At 56.3% G+C, this 19,430-nt stretch overlaps 2 protein-coding genes across 11 annotated transcripts in view; one reads left to right on the forward strand and one right to left on the reverse strand.

Moving 5' to 3' along the window:
• The first annotated feature begins 1,709 nt into the window (after positions 1-1,709).
• G6PC3 (glucose-6-phosphatase catalytic subunit 3) lies at positions 1,710-7,275 on the forward strand. 5 transcript variants are annotated; one of them, XM_045526704.1, is made up of 6 exons: positions 1,710-1,725; positions 5,093-5,199; positions 5,613-5,703; positions 5,901-6,019; positions 6,244-6,385; positions 6,618-7,275. In XM_045526704.1, exons 3-6 carry the CDS (start codon positions 5,633-5,635, stop codon positions 6,979-6,981), a joined length of 696 nt encoding a protein of 231 aa, XP_045382660.1. In that variant the 5' UTR covers positions 1,710-1,725; positions 5,093-5,199; positions 5,613-5,632; the 3' UTR covers positions 6,982-7,275. The 5 variants fall into 5 exon arrangements, with proteins under 5 accessions (XP_045382660.1, XP_045382661.1, XP_045382657.1 ...); XM_045526701.1 differs by lacking the exon at positions 1,710-1,725 and adding an exon at positions 1,745-2,200; XM_045526703.1 differs by lacking the exon at positions 1,710-1,725 and adding an exon at positions 2,864-2,930.
• A 1,752-nt stretch (positions 7,276-9,027) lies between these two features.
• The window catches only part of HDAC5 (histone deacetylase 5), a 34,311-nt gene continuing 23,908 nt past the window's right edge, over positions 9,028-19,430 (reverse strand). For 5 of the 6 annotated variants that reach the window (XM_045526697.1, XM_045526696.1, XM_045526698.1 and 2 more), the window contains 21 exons: positions 19,287-19,417; positions 18,974-19,120; positions 18,772-18,884; positions 18,330-18,461; positions 17,872-18,094; positions 16,736-16,947; positions 16,183-16,467; positions 15,379-15,544; positions 14,524-14,657; positions 14,042-14,162; positions 13,521-13,570; positions 13,250-13,357; positions 12,779-12,834; positions 12,569-12,656; positions 11,450-11,569; positions 11,100-11,197; positions 10,806-10,924; positions 9,867-10,000; positions 9,502-9,586; positions 9,232-9,397; positions 9,028-9,149 (listed from right to left, as the gene is read on the reverse strand). In XM_045526697.1, coding sequence (XP_045382653.1) covers positions 9,110-9,149; positions 9,232-9,397; positions 9,502-9,586; positions 9,867-10,000; positions 10,806-10,924; positions 11,100-11,197; positions 11,450-11,569; positions 12,569-12,656; positions 12,779-12,834; positions 13,250-13,357; positions 13,521-13,570; positions 14,042-14,162; positions 14,524-14,657; positions 15,379-15,544; positions 16,183-16,467; positions 16,736-16,947; positions 17,872-18,094; positions 18,330-18,461; positions 18,772-18,884; positions 18,974-19,120; positions 19,287-19,417 — 2,728 coding nt within the window. In that variant the 3' untranslated portion in view covers positions 9,028-9,109. The remainder of the gene's footprint in view (positions 9,150-9,231; positions 9,398-9,501; positions 9,587-9,866; positions 10,001-10,805; positions 10,925-11,099; positions 11,198-11,449; positions 11,570-12,568; positions 12,657-12,778; positions 12,835-13,249; positions 13,358-13,520; positions 13,571-14,041; positions 14,163-14,523; positions 14,658-15,378; positions 15,545-16,182; positions 16,468-16,735; positions 16,948-17,871; positions 18,095-18,329; positions 18,462-18,771; positions 18,885-18,973; positions 19,121-19,286; positions 19,418-19,430) is intronic. The other variant, XM_045526695.1, reaches the window with a different exon arrangement.

A 19,430-nucleotide genomic window follows, 5' to 3' on the forward strand; every position in this document is an offset into this window, starting at 1 on the left:
AAAGTTTTCTTAACATTATGTAAAGTACTATGCAGATGCTTTTGCAAGCCCGACCACCACTAACTGCCATCCCTAACCCACCCCACAATATAGAAATTTCGGAGCGTCATGTATAAGAAACAGGTTGACCTTTCTCTAGTGCAAAAGGAAGCAAAGGGCCAGTCTTGGCATTACTTAACCTGAGCAAAGTTCAGAACTATTTCCCTGCCCTGCAAGAAGCACAAACTTCCTAGTGTTGGAGGTATTGGCACAATCATTGTAATAGGAATAAAAATCCTGCTCCCTCATACTTGTGTTGTTTTCAGAGAACTTTCATGTTTCTCCTCCTCATTCCCCCATAACAAGTCATATGTAATCACCACTCCACTTTTTATATGGCATTATGATTATAGGTTTTCATATGTGACTTCCAGGCACCATTGGGAAAGGCCTTCTCTGAGGAAGCAAAAAATTTCAGCTGAGAAGATCTGAAGTACTCAATTAGCAGGGAATGAGGTTGGCCATGTTCCAGGTAGAGGGAACTGCAGCTGGCAGGACCCCTAAGAGAAGAGAGCTTGACGATTTCAAGGTACACAAAGTAGCTCAGAAATATTATGAAGCAGGGCCAGTACGGGAGCTCATGCCTGGAATCCTAGCACTCTGGGAGGCTGAGGCAGGAGGATTGCTGAGCCCAGGAGTTTGAGGTTGCTGTGAGCTAGGCTGATGCCATGGCACTCTAGCCCGGGCGACAGAGTGAGACTCTGTCTCAAAAACAAACAAACAAACAAACAAAATATTATGAAGCAGACTGTGGGGACAGGTTGGTGAAAGTTGAAGCTAGAGCCAGGGTAAACAGTAGGCTTTCTCCCTGGGCGATTGAAAAACATTTAGCACGAGAGTGAACTGAAATATCTAGCTTCCCTTACAGCCACCTTTTTAATTAGTGAAGTTAATCCCTTTCCAAGAAGAACCCAGATTTACATGCTTATTTTCATCCACCCATCAGAAAACTCTTCAAGAACAAGGTTGCTAGGGTTAGAAGAAAATGAGGAGCAACTTCAACAGTCTTCTTGGCAGGACCTTGCCTAGAATAGCTGGGATGTCTGTGTATGTTCCTCCACATGATTGTTCCAAACTTTGTTGCGGGTGTGTGCCCCTTCTTTTCCCATACCAACACTGTCACTATCTCTTGGTTTATCTGCTTAGCTGCGTTTTGGATAGTAAGAGGATAGACGGGCAGGGGAGGAGGCAAGGTTAGAACTGCGAGGAAGTGTGACTTTATGCTATATGTGAGAATTCGCAAGTCTTTAGGGAAGACCTCTCAAAATCAAGAGCCTTATAGGTCAGCCTCAAAATTAATAGCAGTTGAATTAGAGCGGGAGTCTTGGGCTGAGGAGGGTTTGAATAGATTAGCAATATGCAAATTTAGGGTCCAGCTTCAGCTCCCAGGAGGACGGGGCGTCTAGGTTCAGCCTTCTCTCTCTCCAAGAGATCTCAGAGGGTTTTTTTTTTGTTTTGTTTTGGTGGGTAGCACTACTGGAGAAGAGAGGGCGGTGTGGAAGGAATCCCGGCCCTGGAGATTATACATCCGCCTTCGCAGAAGCAGAGCAAGGACCGTGGGCGCGCCGCCGGCTTGCTGGTGAGTTCATCCCCTGACCCGGAACAGCAGCCGGTGCCGCCAGTACGCCGGCTGCCCACGTGCCGGCAACAGCGGCCACGTGGGCCCCTGAGGAAACGCCTGCAAAGGTTTGTCCCCTGCGCTGTCCAGTAGAGAGGAATGCCGGGGCAGAGCGCAGGAGGAAACAGTACCGGCAAGACGCCGGACTCGCGCGATCCTGGGCTGGCAGGGGGCGGGCTTTGGCGCGGACCGCTAACGGGGAGGGCGGGGTCTGGGGCTGGGAAGAGTGGGCTTTGCGGGGAGGCGGGTAGCCACTTCGTTGTCGCCCGCGCTCCTAGGCTTCCGCCCTAGAGCAAACCCGGGCCCAGCCGGCCCTTGGGTCGTCATGGAGTCCACGCTGGGCGCGGGCATCGCGATAGCCGAGGCGCTGCAGAACCAGCTACCCTGGCTGGAGAACGTGTGGCTCTGGGTCACCTTTCTGGGCGATCCCAAGATCCTCTTTCTGTTCTACTTCCCCGTGGCCTACTACGCCTCTCGCCGCGTGGGCATCGCGGTGCTCTGGATCAGCCTCATCACCGAGTGGCTCAACCTGGTCTTCAAGTGGTGAGACAGCGAAGCCTTCCGGCATCCTGGTCCCCCATCCCCAAGGGCCCTGAGTCCTGTGTAAGCCTTGCTCTCTCTCAGCAGGTGTCGCAGAGGCCTTCCCACCCCTACTCTGTAGTCCCTGATTTTCCCCTTTGAGCATCTTTGTGCATCTTGGACTCAGACCTCAGAGTTCACCCATCCTGCTTATTAGACCAGTGTGCTTATTAGACCAGTGTTCCTCTAACTGGCCTGATCAGAGAAATCACCTAAGGGGCGTGTTTAAAATGCAAATACTCCATCCCCACCTCAAACTTACTGATTTAGAAACTCCAGGGGAGGGGTTGGGAATCTATTTTATCTATAGTGATTTAAGTAGCGGAAAGTCCTACTTCTCATCTCACTTTTTCACTCAGCAATTCATTAGACATATTTTATAAGAAGCATGCTTTGAGGCAGGCATCACACTAGCTGCTAAAGACAGAGAGGCCATGCCCATTAAGGTGTGGTCTCTGGACCCTGCCCAATAGCATAGGCAGGACTTGAAAGCTTGCTAGAAATGCAGAATCTCAGGCCCGGGGCCAGAGCTACTGAATCAATCAGGATTTTAACAAGGTCCCCAGGTATTTTGTGTGCCCGGTAAAGTTTGAAAAGCACTGGACAGTGTTCCAGGGAACACTTTCTCTTCTTTCCCCTTCATTCACTAGTAGGATCGTCACACTGAGACTTAGAAGCCAAGAATCCCAGGCAGGTGGGTGGAGACTCTGCAGCCCTCTGAGCTTATCTCTTTGTGTCACCTATTCTCTCTCTCTCTCTCTTTCTCCTCTTGGGCCCTGAAGGTAGCTATGCTTCCCACTGAGCATGCAGCCATACCTCCCTTCACCACAGCCTCCATAGCCAGATCCCCAGACTGGGGAAAGGAAGGGAGGTTCATAGGATGCACTTGAATGGGCCAGAATGACTTGCTGAAAAAACAACGTGGGAGTTACCTTCCCTTCCACTCTTCTCCGCAAGGGCTTCACCCTCCTGTAAAGGGAAAAGCAGTTCCCTAATCACTTCCTTCTTGCCTAATTGCCCTTTGCTTTGTGCACTCTCCTCCCTCAGAGTCTGTATAACCCTCCCTCTCTAGTCCTGTTCCTCTGAAGGAAGGTCAGACACCCCCCTTGATAGACACCCTTAATGCCCCCCCCCTTGCCAGTAACAAAGCCCCTATTCATTTTCTGAGTTAGCACTAGGCTCAGTTTTTGGAAGGGAGAGGCAAATCCCTTCTGGATCTCCCTCCTGGGCACTTGGCTTCCTGCCAGCATCTCTTCTGCTGTTCCACCTTTTCTCTTTCTGTCTGGCCACAGCAGCCTCTTCAGTGTATGGTTTCCCTGGGCCCAGCCAAGCACCTACTAGGCTAGAGGATTTTGAAGTTTTTGTCCTCCTTATTTTCCTCTCAGCCTCCTCTGTCCATTCACCACTCCCATTTTCAGACATGAGAGGTTGGCCTAAATAATTCAGATGTGGGCTGGGCACAGTGGCTCATGCCTGTAATCCTAGCACTCTGGGAGGCCGAGGCGGGAGGACCACTTGAGGTTAGGAGTTCAAGACCAGCCTCAGCAAGAGTGAAAATCTCATCTCTACTAAAAATAGAAAACTTATCCAGACAACTAAAAATAGAAAAAATTAGCTGGACATGGTGGCGCAGGCCTGTAGTCCCAGTTACTCTGGAGGCTGAGGCAGGAGGATTGCTTGAGTTCAGGAGTTTGAGGTTGCTGTGAGCTAGGCTGATGCCACGGCACTCTAGCCTGGGCAACAGAGTGAGACTGTGTCTCATAAAAATAAATAATAAATAATTCAGGTGTGGATCCTAGCACTTTGGGAGGCTGAGGCGGAAGGATTGGTTGATTTTGAGACAAGCCTGAGCAAGAGCAAGACCCTGTGAAAGGGTAAAAATTAGGTGCTCATGGCAGGCGGAGAAATATTTCTCACACACAGGTGAGGGTAGAAAGAAGTATAAAGTTTATTTATTTTCCAGAGAGAGAGAGAGAGAGAAGGAGGGAATGGCCACAACACACAGAGGAAGGAAGGAAGCGTTGGGTGCTGAAGAGAAGTGGCTCTGTGTTTTTAAAGGGTAAAATAGCTTTTTTTCCCCTCTGTGTTAGCAGACTGATAACAGACACAACTGTGCAGCTGTTGTAGGTGCTCTATATTTTTTTCTCTTTTCTCTGTGAGGCCAGCTTTATCAGAGTCCTTAGAATCTGGTTTTTGGCAGGAACTGAGGCATTGAGCTGGGGTGGGAGCTTGCACCCCTACTGTCCACTTAGGGCTCCTCAAGGCTATGAAAGAAACCCTTAGAGATAAGAGGCCACGGGTGTTTAATTAAAACAAAACAAAGGGGGTAGTTATGTTGTGGGTTTTTTCTTCAAAGGGGCAATTATGTGCTGTGAGTTTATTCCTCTTACTTTCTGTTAGTTTATTTTCCTCTGTTAGGTAGGTTATTAGTAAGGCCACCTTTCATCCAGTCTGTCTCTACAAAAAATAGAAAAATTAGCCATGCGTGTGCCTCTAGTCCCAGCTATTCAGGAGGTTAAAGCAGGAGGATCGCTTGAGCCCAGGACTTTGAGGTTGCTGTGACCTATGATGTGAGCCAGGACAACAGAGCAAGACCTGCCTAAAAAAAAAATAAAATAAAATAACTCAGGTGTGGATAATTCAGGCTGAAATTGGGGACATGGAAAGGGGGATAGCACATAGGTCAGTGAGGGCCTGGAGGGAGAGAGCCAGGTCCTGGGCTGAGAAGAGGTGACCCTGCAGCGAGAGGGGTTGGAGTAAATCGGATACATAGCTCGGAGTGCACACAAACACACGCTCACCACCATCTCTTGCCTCTGTGTCACTTTTAGTCATGTTGCATCTGTTCTCTTCCAGGTTTCTGTTTGGAGACAGGCCTTTTTGGTGGGTCCATGAGTCTGGGTACTACAGCCAGGCTCCAGTCCAGGTTCACCAGTTCCCCTCTTCTTGTGAAACTGGTCCAGGTGGGAAGCTGCAAACCTCCTCCCTTTCCCGCTGTGGTTAGGGTTCGGGTGAGCGTTTCAGAGTCCTTTTCAGCCAGGGTGACCCAGCCAGAGGCCCAGCCTCTCAGTTACTGGCCCAGAGAACAAAGAAACCCCAGGAAGACCAAGCTGAGTTATGGGAGGAGGGCACCCATGCCATGTCTCAGCTGTTCACCTTGCACAGAATAGAGCCAAGAGACACAGGTCAGGGCAGAAGCCTGAGAGCAATAGCCTCAGGTGGGGATAAAAAAGACTTCAGGGCAGAGGGAGCTGTGGATCAGTGTTGGGGGAAAGCTCTCTTCTCAGCCAGGGGGAAGCAGCTGTGTTCCAGTATGACCAGGGACACCTGGGTTCCCCTCCATCCTCTCAACATGAGCTTCTGGATTCATTGGCAGGCAGCCCTTCTGGACACTGCATGATCACAGGAGCAGCCCTCTGGCCCATAATGACGGCCCTCTCTTCCCAGGTGGCCACTCGGACCCGCAGGTATACCCTTGGCATTGCCCACCATTGGGAACAAGGGTGGTGGCACCCTGGACCCGAAAGACCCAGTAGCATGGCAGCCTGGGAGCTGGAGTTCTGGGGAGCCCAGGGTATTTGGTCAACCATAAAGCGTCTGGGTGCTGAGGGAAGCCACACTGTGTATGGACACCCCCTAGGCCACTTGCCTCTCTTCTTCCTAGCCGCTGGGTAAGGATGATACCTAGCCTGGCTTATTGCACCTTCCTGTTGGCGGTCGGCCTGTCCCGGGTCTTCATCTTGGCACATTTCCCTCACCAGGTGTTGGCTGGCCTAATAACTGGTGAGCAACTGGGGCAACAGGGTGGGCCGAGAGGGTGCCTTTGGCAGAGGGAAGACCAGCCTAGGATCTTCCCATCATTCCTAGTTTCTGTAGAGCCAACCCAAAAGGCCCCCCCTTATATCTCAGTCTGTTCTCTTGCCAAGCTACACTGCATCTGGGGGTGGGGGGTGGGGGGGTGGGGAGGGTCATAACTCCTTGAAGCTGTTGTCACGTCACTCCTCTAGGTGCTGTCCTGGGCTGGCTGATGGCTCCCCGGGTGCCCATGGAGCGGGAGCTAAGCTTCTATGGGTTGACCGCGCTGGCCCTCATGCTGGGCGCCAGCCTCATCTATTGGACCCTCGTTACGCTGGGCCTGGATGTTTCTTGGTAAGCTGGCTTTGAAGCCCGGGCAGGCTGGGGCAGGTCCTACCTCACCTGTACCTAGCCTGGTTGGTCTTTGGTTCATTGTAGCTAAAAAAGGACATATTACCCGTTCACAAACATAGACCCCTCTAGGGACAAAGCAGAACATGAGAGTGGGCCCCAAAGGGCAGATGGCTAAGAGCCAGTGGCCCTCTAGGTTCCAGTCTCTCCTGGTAAGGACTCTTCTTTCCCACAGGTCCATCAGCCTAGCCTCCAAGTGGTGTGAGCGGCCTGAGTGGGTACATATGGACAGCCGGCCCTTTGCCTCCCTGAGCCGCGACTCGGGGGCTGCCCTGGGTCTGGGCATCGCCCTGCACTCTCCCTTTTATGCCCAGGTACGGCGGGCACAGTTGGGAAATGGCCAAAAGATAGCCTGCTTTGTGCTGGCTATGGGACTGCTGGGCCTCCTGGACTGGCTGGGCCAGCCCTCTCAGATCAGCCTCTTCTACATCTTCAATTTCCTTAAGTACACCCTCTGGCCATGCCTGGTCCTGGCCCTCGTGCCCTGGGTGGTACACATGTTCAGTGCCCAGGAAATACCACCTATCCGCTCTTCCTGACTTCTCGTGCCTCCTTCTGCCCTTTCTCTCCCAACACTCTGGGACTGCCACACCCCAGGAGGCAGCCCCAATCCCTTCTGGCCCCCAAGCAGGCCCTGTTCACCCTAAGTTTCTTGCTTCTCCCACCACCTGGTCTTAGCCCCAAAGAAGGGCCTTCTTTCTCCCAGAGAGGCTGGTCCTCCTCCTGCCTTTCCTCCCAAGTCCCCAAAGAGCAAAGGCAACAGCAAGACCAGCAGGTTCCTGCAACACTGTGAGGGGTAGCCAGGGCAGCCCCAATAAAGCCCTTGAACACTTCTGGATTCCTTTCTTGCCTGTGCACCCATCTCCACTGAGCTTGCCTGCATGTGTACAGGCGGAACCCTTGGCAGGCCACCCGTCTGTGCCCTTTCCAGCCTGTTTCTACAGAGGCAGAGGAAAGGGGAGGGCTGTAAACTCAAGTGAGACCTCTCAGCCCCATGTCCCCTCCCTACTCATCACCACCTAGGCTACACGAGACGTCCTATTAGATGCTGTGGCTACATTCAGTGAAACCTTCTTTCACCTATAGGACAGATCTCCCACCCTGGTGTCCTGTTTCCTAAATTGGCTTCTAGTCCCAGGGCTGGAGAAAAGAATAGTTTTCTTGGCTAGGAGGGGGGATGAGAACCTCTACTCCATTTGGGAGCCCAGAGAATAGAGACACTGGCCCCAGAAGGCACTGCCAGAAACAAGTTTATTTACACAAAGACACACAGTGTAACGGGTTACAAAATCCTTAACTGAAATCCATATCCAGGGAGACAAAGCAATGAGTATGTTTACATGAGAACCAGACCAGCCACAGGGAGAGAGGTGGGTAAGGGGCCCAGAGCCTGGGGCTCAGCGAGGGGAGGCCTGGTACACTGGCCCCATCCCCATCCCCCAGGAGGATCTAGAACACACAACATAGAAGTGCACAATGAACCAATGGTGGTGGGACTCCTGCCCCTCCCCCTGGCTCCCTCAACCCTGCTCAGGCCCCCATTAGGATAATAAATATGTAAACAGATTGGTGGGGCCCTGGGGATGGGAGGCGAGGAAGTATATACGGTACTGGGGAGGAGGAGGGAGGAAGAGTCAGCCCCCTAGGAGCCCCTTCCCATCTTTGGTTTCCTGCGGGCTGGCTGGATGGCATTCCCTGGAAGCCTTGTGGGCCCTCCACCCCTGGAAATGGAGAGGGCTCTGCAGGGCTCCTGGGAAGGTGAAGGGGCAGTACCCAGCCCCCTCCTGGACTTAGTTCCCCTGGACTGGTGGCCGGCACAGGGAGTCCAGGAGGAATGGAAGCTCCAGCTGAGGGCCAACTTCTAGGTCCTTGGGTTCTGGCCTTCTTGAACCCCTGTTCTCACCATCCCCGAGCTCAAAAGCACAAGGCCCCAGGAGGGAGGTGAGCCACTGACCTTCCTACCTGCAGCAGGCTGGGTGGCTGGGGATCTGTCCTGAACAGCAGGGGGGCTCTCACCAGCTGGAGCCCCCCTGCAGGGACCACCTTCTCCCCATCCCCAGGCTGTGCCAGCAGAATAAGGTGGGAGCGGGCCTGGTTCTGCGGCTCCTCCTGGTCCCTCCCTCCCCACACACTTTCACCCTCTCAGCCCCTGGGAAGGAAGAGAGGGAGAGGATGGAGAACGCCAGGGTGGGAGCCCACCTCCCCTCCACTCTGCATCTGAGACAGTGGCGGCCCTGCAGATCCTCCCCGGAGGCTAGAGAGGGGAGGATAAAATTAAGGCATTTTTCCCCAAGTCAGCTGAAACCAAGGCACCGACTTGCTGTTCCCTCCTCACTCAGGGGGCCCAGAACTGGAGGGTACTGTCTGGACCCCGTGCCCACCTCAAGCTGGCCCAGGCTCCAAGGGGGAAGGGACAGAACGCAGGAAAGTGGGTTTGGGGTATAACAAGCAGGGGCTGGGAAGAGCACCCCACCCCCCAGAGGGAGCACACATCTAGGGCTGAGACCTGGGCCACGGGCAGGGGGCCTGAGGCACCTTAGAGGAGCAGGAGGGGCAAGGCTGAGAGACCCACACGGCACACGTTGTTGAATGTGTGACTTTTTGTTTTTAATAGAAAAAATAAACAAAATCACAATGATGGAGCCCAGAGGGATGGGGGCCAGGGTGTCACAGGGCAGGCTCCTGCTCCATGGGCTCCTCTGCCGGCCTGTGGGGACAAGCACAGGGGAGGGTGTTGAGCAGGGGCACCAGCTTGGGCAATGGCATAGAGGCGGGGTAGGGAGGCTCACCTGGGGCTGTGCTCCCGGGCTGCAGCCGCCTGGGCCTGCTCGGCCCCCACCGACAGCAAGGCCATGGCGCTCACAGTCTCGGCCTCCTCAGTCTCACCTGCCTGGGCCTCCCGCAGGGAACGGCCCAGACCCGCGGCAAACCTCTGCACACAGCTCCAGTGTTTGCCTGTGGAAGAGGGATGGGCAGGGGGGAGAGACGGTAGATAAGCCCCGTGGGCACGGCCCCCTCAGCAGGCTGAGGTCTGAGCCCCTCCACCTGTCCCCACGCACTCTGGATCTCGATGACTTTTTCTAGCGTGGCCACTGCATTGGTGTTGGGCTTTTGCTGCAAGACTGCCTCATCCAAGGGCTGCAGCTGGCAGAGGAAAGAAGAGAAGGCTTAGGGTGGGGAGTGGGGTGGCAATGCCTGCTCCTCTAACTGTCCCATTCAGCCCCAGACATCCCTCATGACAGAGACAAGCATAGCCTTTTTTGGAGGAACCCTACAGAGAAAGCCTTCCTGGCCACCAACTATCCTTAGGACCCAAGAAAACCTTCCCAAGGGGCCCAAGCTCTGGCCCAAGTGCTACTTGATCCAAAGAAGGGGACACCCCTTGCGGGTCCCTCACCTCCCAGCCCCTCCCTCCCCCCCTCACCTCTACGCTGAGCAGAGCCGAGACACAGGCCTCAGAGGCATCACAGATGGCGGTCAAGTCGTGGCCTCCCTCCAGGGCCAGCACCACCCGGCCCCCTGCCAGTGTCATCAACTGCCTAGTCAAGTGGCCAAAACCTTTGAGGATGGCCGAAGGATGAAATGGTAAAAAATAGTTCAAGAGACAGTAAGAAAAGAGCAAAAAAGAAATACATGAGATGGGACAAATAGCATAAAATAAGAAGATATAAACCCAAATATATCCATAAGAAAATGTAATATCAATGGACTAAATGCTCTATCAAAGACAAAACATTGACAGACTGGCCAAAAGTTCCAAGGATATGCTGTCTTACAAGGAACAGCACTGAAACATCAGTGATCAAGAAGCTCCAGCCGGCCGGCTGAGGTGGCTCACACCTGTAATCCTAGCCCTCTGGGAGGCCGAGGAGGGTGGATCGCTCGAGGTCAGGAGTTCGAGACCAGCCTGAGCGAGACCCCGTCTCTACTAAAAATAGAAATAAATTATCTGGACAACTAAAAATATATATAGAAAAAATTAGCCAGGCATGGTGGCGCATGCCTGTAGTCCCAGCTACTGGGGAGGCTGAGGCAGTAGGATCGCTTAAGCCCAGGAGTTTGAGGTTGCTGTGAGCCAGGCTGATGCCACGGCACTCACTCTAGCCTGGGCAACAAAGTGAGACTCTGTCTCAAAAAAAAAAAAAGAAGCTCCGTCCTACGGTTACAGCAGGAGATACATCCTCTGCTACCTGCCAAGGCCTGGTTGGCAGAGGGAGAGGTGGGGGAGCTAGCAGGATGATTCCCAGTCTTGGCCCTGCCCCCTGCTCTCCTCTCCTGCAACGTGAGTCTATTCCCTGCCTGGCATCCCACTCGACTCCATCCCCCTCCTCCACACCCTCCCTCAATCCCAGAGCAGGCTCACATCTGGCAGTGACAGAGTAGCCACCCAGTGGAGACAGATGTCCTTCAACAGCATCAAACCCGGCGGAGACTAGGACCACGTCAGGTGAGAACTCGTGGGCAATGGGCATCACCACTGTCCTGCAAAGGGATGGCCCAAGCTGACCCTGGCAGATGGCGGGGCCAGGCCTCCCCTCACTCCATTCTCTCTGAGACAGCGCCCTCCACCCACACTGAACTGAGTGCCTTTTGCCCTCCCACAGCAGGGCCCGGGGCGGGGTACCCCATGCCCGCCGTGGCCCTTCTCGCTCCCCACCTGAAGGCCGTCAGGTACTCCACATCTCCGATGGGGGGGTCCACACCTCCTGTCCATGCCACATTCACATTGTACCCCACACCTGGCCCTCCACCAACCTAGCAGCAGGGTGAGGAAGGGGGTTATTCTCACTGCTAGGTCCCAGGTATTACCCCCACCCCCATCCCTGCCTCCAGGCCTCACTGCACTGACCTCTGCTCTGCCCAGAGGGGCAGTCAGACCAGTATGGTCCTCCCACTAGGAGCCCAGACGCCCCAGGTACCAGCACCACCATGGGCCTCCACAGCTCCCCGCCAGGTCCCACTGTGCTACCTCCTGGAAAGGCCTGCGTTTAGGCCCAAGAGCTGTACCTCTTCAGGAGCCCCGGAGCCTGGAAAGAAGTTCCCATTGTCATAGCGGTGCAGGGAGATGTAGAGCACAGAGGGGTCATTGTAGAATGCTTGCTGGGTGCCATTGCCATGGTGAATGTCCTAATGGGGAAGTGGAAGCATAAGGAAAATGGCCCAAGCTCTGACCCAAAGGTCAAAAATTCCACCTGCCCCTACCCTACCCTGGGGTGAGCTCTGGGGGAGCAGCTGGCCACTGGCCACAGGGCATGTGTATTGCACTAGCAACGGCATTGACTGCCTCACACTTCTCAACTTGGGGGTCTACACATCTGTGATGTGGCACCGTGCAGTGGATAGACAAAGCCATGGGATAAATGTGGCGTGTCTCCCTGCAGAACCCATTCCACTTCACAGTTTGAGGGGAAACATTAAAGCTAGTAGGGAATTTAAAACAAATAGATAAATTCTAAAGAAGGATCCAACATTTACATGAATTTTTAAGCTAAAATTGGGCTTCAGAGAGCTCTCATCCTCACCAAGGATTGCTCTGGCTACTTCCCCGGCTCTCAGTGAGTGGCATGTGCCTTTCCCTCTGCCATTAGGGACAGGGTTTGAGAAGCACCCACAGTAGCAAGAGCAGAGTGCTGGGCCCAAAAGGTCTGGTCTGAAACCTACCGCCAACATTCCCAGCTAAGTGACCTTGGCAAGTCACCCACTAGTGCCTTCATTTATAGAAACGGACATCCTAGTTCTTACTACTCGAGGTGGCCGTGAGCAGCTCACATGTTAAGTACTCACTGGGTTCCCAGCACATGGTCAGCCTCCAATAGAGGGGGCTGGGGGAGAAAAACGGCCACTAGCGATGGTGGTGGCATCTCTACTGTTCAAGGAGGGAAATCCCCTCTGTTGCTTGAGGCTGCAGAATGGGGCCAAGGAGGAACAGCCCCTCATAGTGAGGAGGGAGCCCTACTGGGCTGATGACCCAGCAGGAGGAACGCAAGGCTGGGCGTCGGGATAGGACACGGCGGTGCCTGAGGGAAGCGAGGCTGCCTGGAGCGGGGGCTGGAGAGGACTCCCTGAAGGCTGCCCCTGGTCCCAGCTCTAACCACCCCTGCCCAGCCTCACCAGCCCACTGCCTACCCAGTCCACGATGAGGACCTTGCCCACGTTCAACTTCTGCTGCAAGAGTTTGGCTGTGATGGCTACAGAGTTGAAGAAGCAGAATCCCCTGGGGGGGGTGAGGGGAGAAGAGGGCGGGGAGGTCACCTTCAGCGGGGCGTTCGCTTCAGGAGCAGGAGACACTAAGGGGTGAGGGCAGAGGGTCTAGGGCAGGGACGGGGTGGCACTCACATGGCTGTGGATTCCTCGGCGTGGTGTCCTGGGGGCCGGATGATGGCAAATCCATTCTGAAGAGGTGTGGGCAGAGGGGCAGACAGGAAGGCAAGGTGGCCACGGAGGGGGTGGACACAGAAGGAGAGAAGCACAAGCCAGGGATGGAAGTGAACACATGTCAGAAACGCGTAGATATATTCAGTGCACCATTAGGAACGCCAACCTCGGGCCTCATGCGCAGGCAGACGCTGTCTCTGCCCTCGAGACCCGCACAAGCACACCACGCATTAGTGCCTATTTGTTGGGCCCTCATACCCCTCAGCCCCCAGCTGTCCCTGGAGCTGTCACCTCCTCCCCACCCTGGTGCCTGAGAGTTGAGGTTGCAAAGGACAGCGCATCACTAAAGGGAAGCCAAGGCTGCCCCTGTCCTCCACTCCTGAGGATGTAGGACCAAGCCAAGGGCCGCCAGGGCCACAAGCACACTCTCACCTTGAGCTCTCCCGCAGCCACCTTGAAGGCCAGCTCCACCAGGCAGCCCACCGCCATGCGCACGGCACTGGAGGAATGCATCTCGTTCCACACAGTGTCACTGTCCACCTGCAGGGGCAGGAGAGCAGGCTTCAGTGTGCCCCCTGTAGGGGGAGGGCAAGAATAGGGGTGGGCACCCAGATAGCAGGCCAGCAGCCATGGTGGGCAGGAAGGGAGGAGCCAGAGCTGGGACAGCCACCTTCCCACCCCCACTGGCACACGCCCTACTCACCCCAATGCCCCCACAAGGCAGCACGGCATACATCTTCTGGCTGATGGGGCCTGCAGGGAGGAGGGACAGCTACTCTAGAAGATGCCTCAACTGCCAGGGCTGCAGGCTCAGCTCTGCAGAGGGCAGCGAGCTCAGCCGCAGGAAATAAAGGCTCAGCCCCAAGCACACGACAGGCCTCTGCAGCCCACGCCAGTTGGGAGCTGTCAGGCCCCTGTTCTGGGGGACATCCTACCTCTGGGGGCAGATGGCAGGGAGAGAGGGACATGATACACCGGGGAGGGGAGCAAAGCAGTCCCATGCCACTAAGCCGACCCATCTCCTCCATCCTCCTGCACTATGCCCCACCAGCATGCTCTGTTCCTGTCGTACCTATGTTAATGGCGCCCTCCAGAGGTAGGTGACATGGCAACTGTGCCACCTCTGCCACGGTGATGCTCTGTGCCCTGACTACCCTTCCTGACAGCCCCCAACCCACCCGGACAGTGGACATGCCCTGCCCACTGGCCATCCTGCCGGCTCACCCAGCAGCTTCTTGCTGTCCAGCTTCTGCCGGTTGAGGGGGCTGGTCCCATAGAGCAAGGTGTGGTATTCCGAGTGCACCGTCTGAATCTCGTCCAGCGTGGCTTTGCGACCCCGGATCCGCTGCCAGGGGGCAGGAGAAGAAGCCGGTGAGGGGACACAGTAAGGCTCGGCTCTCCTGATGCCCAGACCCTCTCTCTGCCCCATGGTCCCAGGCACACAGAGCCACTTTCTGTGAAACCCAAAGATTTTTGACAAAGTGGACCCTGTTCTCCCAACCCTATGCCAGGACCCACCCCCCTCAGCTGAGGACCATGGAGAAAACAGGCTGCAAGGGATGGGACTGGAGGTGGCTGCGGGGACTGGCCCAAGGTCTAGGGCTGCAGAGAGGATGAGGAAGACACACAGAGACAGGCTTCACTAGCCGGAGAGACAGGCTTTTGCTGGATTTAAGTCGGGACGGAGCAAGGAGGGGCTTCCTTACCTCACACTTGCTTAGCAGGCCCGTCTCCTGCAGCCGGGACCAGATGCTCTGGATCCGGCCGGCGTGCTCGGGGTGCACGTGTGTGTTCCCGCACATGCACTGGTGCTTCAGCATGAACGTGTCATAGACCACACCTGGGCCGCAGACCCACGTGTCAGCCAGCACTGCTCTGGGCCCACGGTCCCAGCCTGGCCACCTCAACTTTCTGAGCTCTCCCCGAGCCCATCCATGGCCCAAACATCTCCCCATGGTCACCCAGCCATCATCCCACACACCTGTCTCTCCCCTCTCCGGCTTCTACCCTCCTCGTCCCTCTTCCTGTGAGTCCTTCTCTCCATTACCGCCCGTCACAAGCTTCCTTGCTCCTCGAGCCCCAACAGGGCTGCCTGGACACCCCCACTGTGCCCCAGGCTGTGCCCCCTCACGACACACCCTCTTTTCCCCCTCCTCTCTTGGTCCCGTGTGCTGCTCCCCACTGGTGAGACAGGGCCACCCTCAGGCACGTCCGTGCCCCCTCAGAGCCCAGCATGTGGCAGTGCCGTGGAGGAAGAGCTTTCTGGGACAGACTGGGGCCACATCCTGGACCTCACAGGGAGGAGGGGAAGACAGATGGGACAGTGGCTCTCTCCACCAGGGCTCCAGACTTATGGCACAGTCCCTCAGTGGGGTGAAAAGATGCTGGGGCAGAGGGCTGCTGCCACTACCACGGACAGCTACGGGGCACAGAGAGAGAAGGAAGACCCGTTTCCCCTTCCTCCGGGGTGGTTGAGGGGTCCTAGCAGCCTCTTCCCTCTGCCCACAGGGCGGGACCCTACAGTGCACAGTGGAAGGATGGAATACGCAGTAAGGGCTCACCTGTGGTGAAGAGGTGCTTGGTGGGCTGGTCTGGGGGGCTCTTTATGCCCCCAGGAGCAGCAGGTGAGGACTGGGTGCGGCCCAGGGCCTGGTGGGGCACAGTGGCCAGACTGAGGGGTGCCTGGTACACCTGCAGTGGCTGCAGCTGCTGGGCATCTGAGAACAGCTGGCAAGGAGAAGAGTGAGGCTCAGCCTGGGTAGCAGTGAGGGCAGGTGCTCTCGAGGCCTCCAGGGGGCCCCAACCCAGCCCTTCTCCTCCAAGTCTCCTTCTTCCCCCACCTCCTCCCACTTGTTCCCTCCAGGGACAAGAGACACTCCAGCCTTCCCAGCTCTACCGAGATGGTGCGGGATGGGGGGAGGTAATGAGTCACACCAAAGAGTAGCATTGAGGTAAGAGGCTGAGGGGGCGGGGGCGGGGGCGGGATGAGTCAGGCCCGGAGGGCTCAGCTGTGTCCGCAATGAATGGAGTGCCAGCTCGGTGCAAGGCAGACTGTAGTAATGGCGGGGGCATGTGTGTACACAGGCACGCACGGGGACCGACGCACAACCGGACCCACGCAGGCAGAAACGCAGATACACACGGCCCATGCGCGCGCGCGCGCACACACACACACACACACACACACACACACACACACACACAGGCCGGCCAGTCATAGCTGCAGGGAGGACACAGACACAGCTCTGAGTCTGACCCAGGCAGCTCCCTCCCTGCATTCCCCTTTTGCTCCCTTCAGGCAGCTGCTCCTGCACAGCCTGGGGACTGCAGACTGGGGAAGGGGCCGGGGCGGAGGCAAGGGGCACCTTTTTGTAACCAGCGCTGGACTCCTCCAAGTCGGGCCCCTCCTCCGCACCACTCTCGCCCTCCTCGTCCTTGACCTGGATGCAGTCCTCCTCCTCCTCCTCCCCTTCTTCCTCCTCCTCCTCCTCCAGGTCTTCTTGTGTGCTCTCACTCTCCGTGGAGCCTTCCCGGGGCATGGTCAGGGCTCCCTCCCCCAGCAAGGCCTCCTGCTGCTCTGTCAGCTCCTCTTCTGTCTCCTCGGGGTGGGTGGTGGGCTGCCTCGGCAGCTCCCCTGTCTTGGTGAGGATCTGGGAACACAATACTGGGCCACATCAGCTGCGGGGAGCAGCCATGTAGCCTGAAGCCCAGAACGGTCCATCCTTCCTTCCCTCCTCCCAGGCAGCCACCAGCCCATACAGTGCTTCTCAGTGAATTTAAAAAAGGAAAGGTGGCTGCTCTCAGCAGACACATGGTGCCAAAGGTGGCTGGGCATCAGCCCCGCTCCTGTCTCCCTGCCTGGTGCTCTCCTTGTCCGGCCCCAGCTCGGCCCCGGGACATGTCCCTCTCCAGGCCCACCTTGCCCAGCTGCAACTGCTGCTGCTTCTGCTTCTCCAGGAACTGCTGGTGCTGCTGCTGCATGACCAGCTGCTGCAGGGCCTGGGGACTCTGCGGCAGTGGCGAGGACTGAGTGCGGCTCAGCGGCCGGTGCCGCGGGAGCTTGCCCACTGTCCGCATGCTGGTGGCCACACGTTCACCTGTCACCAGTGGGGACTGCCCATGGAGCGGCACTGTGGAATTAGGAGCAGGGGAGTAAGCACCATTGTCAGGGCACCAGGCCCCCCTCCCATCTTACCTCCATCTACCCCCCTAGAATACCACCACCACCTCCATACTCAGGAAAAACCCTGGGGGGCCTGGAGCACCCTGCCCCCAAACCTGAGCCCCGTTCTTCCTCCTCCCCACGACTGAACAGCTTCACAGCTCACAGACACCTCCTCCAGCAAACCTTCCTGAATTCACCATTCTCTCCCTTTGAGCTGCTTAACTAAGTGTATATGTAGTCTTGGGCCCTCCCTGTGAGTGAACAATGACTAGTCCATCCCCACTGCAACAAGACCTCCCTGATTGTGGCTGGATCCTTCCATGGATCCCACCAGGCTGGGAAGCCCTGGGGCCAGGATCATTCAAGCAGAACCTCTTCTGATGCCAACAGGTACTTAAGAGCTGTCTAAAGCTGTGCTGTCAAGTCCCACAGTTACTAGTTACACGTGACTTCTGGGCCTGTCTAAATTGAGATGCACCGCAAGTGTGAAATATACACCAGCCCTCAAAGACTTAGTATGAAACAAAAAGTAAAATACCTCATTGATAACTCTGCATATTTATTACATGTTTAAATGAAAATGTCCTGGATATACTGAGTTAAATACATGTTATAAAATTAATCCCATCTGCTGCTTTCTCACGTGGCTACTAGAAATTACATACACAGATTGTGTCATGTTTCTACTCGACAGAGCTGCTCTGGAATGTGAACTCCACGATGGCAGATTTTGTAAGAAATAGTGCGTGCCACCCTGCAGGTACTCAGTGTTTCCGGAATGTGGGAGAAGTCAGTGATGCTGTTGAGGGGAGCTGTGACAGGGCTGAAGTCTCCCTGACTGCTGGTCCCAACCTGAGCCCCTCCCTGGCACAGCCACCTGCCCACTCACCAGCGATGAGGGTGCTCTGCTGCCGGGCCTGCTCCAGCAGCAGCACGTGCTGCAGCAGGGAGGCATGCCCGTGGGGGGTCGCGTCACCCTCCAGGGCCACTCCCAGCAGGCAGCCGGGAATGGAGGATGTGCTCATGAACTTGCCCGTCAGCGTGCCGCCCTGCCGCAGGGACTGGAGGGCCTGCCTCTCGGCCTCCTGCTGCGTCGACAGCTTTGGGGAGGCCTGGTGAGGGGTGGAGGGAGATGGGAGATAAAGGAGGGGTTTATGCCGCCCCAGTGTTGCCTGCTTTGGACCAGTATCCCTCATTGACTCTCTGTGCACCCTCCAGCTCTGGGCAGGGCCATATGATCTCCCTCAGGGCCCTGGGAGGTCAAAAGCCCCAGCTGGGCGCATCCAGGACCAGTGACCTCAACACCAGAGGGAGGATGGAGGGTTTGTGCCCACCATATGTACTTACGGTGAGGTGCGAGTTGGTGACAGTGACTGTGGCCTGCAGCCCTAGGGAGATGTTGGGCAGAGAGGGAGACGTGTAGAGGCTGAACTGGTTGGGGGAGCTGTCCAGAGGGAGGGCCCGGTGCTGGGGGAGCATCTGGGGAGCAGTGGGAAGACACAGGCATGAGAGCAGGCAAAGGAGGCAAGCTGGGTGGAGGCCAAGGTCTCTGAAAGGTGCCCCCCCCACCTCCACCGGGGGAGTCTGAGATCAGAGCCCTTCACGGCCCCATGGGACAAATACCCCTTTGAGGTAGTGAGTCCAAGCAAGGACCCTCCAGCCTATCCATGTGGGCAGAAAGGTCTCTGCTGGGCACCCCCAGCCAAACTGGAAGAAGCCGCATTCTTTGTTCCAAGGGAAGGAGAGCAGCCCTGTCCCAGCCCCACCCCACCCTCAGCCAGGCCTGTACCTCTGTGGGGATGTTGGGGACTGAGCCAGTAAAGCCGTTCTCAGCGATGGTGCTGTGGGAACTGTTGGGAGAGCTGGGCCCGGAGCCTGGTGCACTGTTACACACGGAGGACGCTACAGGAGAAGTGGCTGTCACCTGGGCCTGCTCTGAGCCACCCTCCACTCCCAGACCCTTAGAACCAGGACATGAGAGCAGCCCTTACCCCCAGGCCCGGCACCTGTGATCTCAACAGCTCTCTTCTTAAAGGTGCTAATAACAGTCCCATCCTTGCGGCGCAGGAGGGGACTGCTTCTCCGCTCTGCCACCTTCTGTTTTAGCCTGGAACGCACTTTCAAGTTGGGTTCAGAGGCTGGAGAGAAGGTAGCCGGGGCTCAGATACATGCACACATGGGCACACACCTGCAGCCCAGAGCACCACGGTCGGGCCAGCTCAGGCGGTAGCCCTGCCCCCTCCACGTGCCCACCTCTACCTCCCAGAGCCATGTTCTGGGATGCCAGGTTGGGCACTCACTCACCTGTTTTACGGAGGGGGAAGTCATCTCGACTGTCATAGGGCCCAAGCAAAGGCAGTTTGTAGGAGGGAGGCGTCCCAGGGGGGCCGCTCTGGGGAGGGGAACTCTGGTCCAAAGAAGCATGGTGGGCTCCCCTGGGGGTGGCAG

Source organism: Lemur catta, chromosome 15 (genome assembly GCF_020740605.2).
Source record: "Lemur catta isolate mLemCat1 chromosome 15, mLemCat1.pri, whole genome shotgun sequence".
Lineage (NCBI taxonomy): Eukaryota > Metazoa > Chordata > Mammalia > Primates > Lemuridae > Lemur > Lemur catta.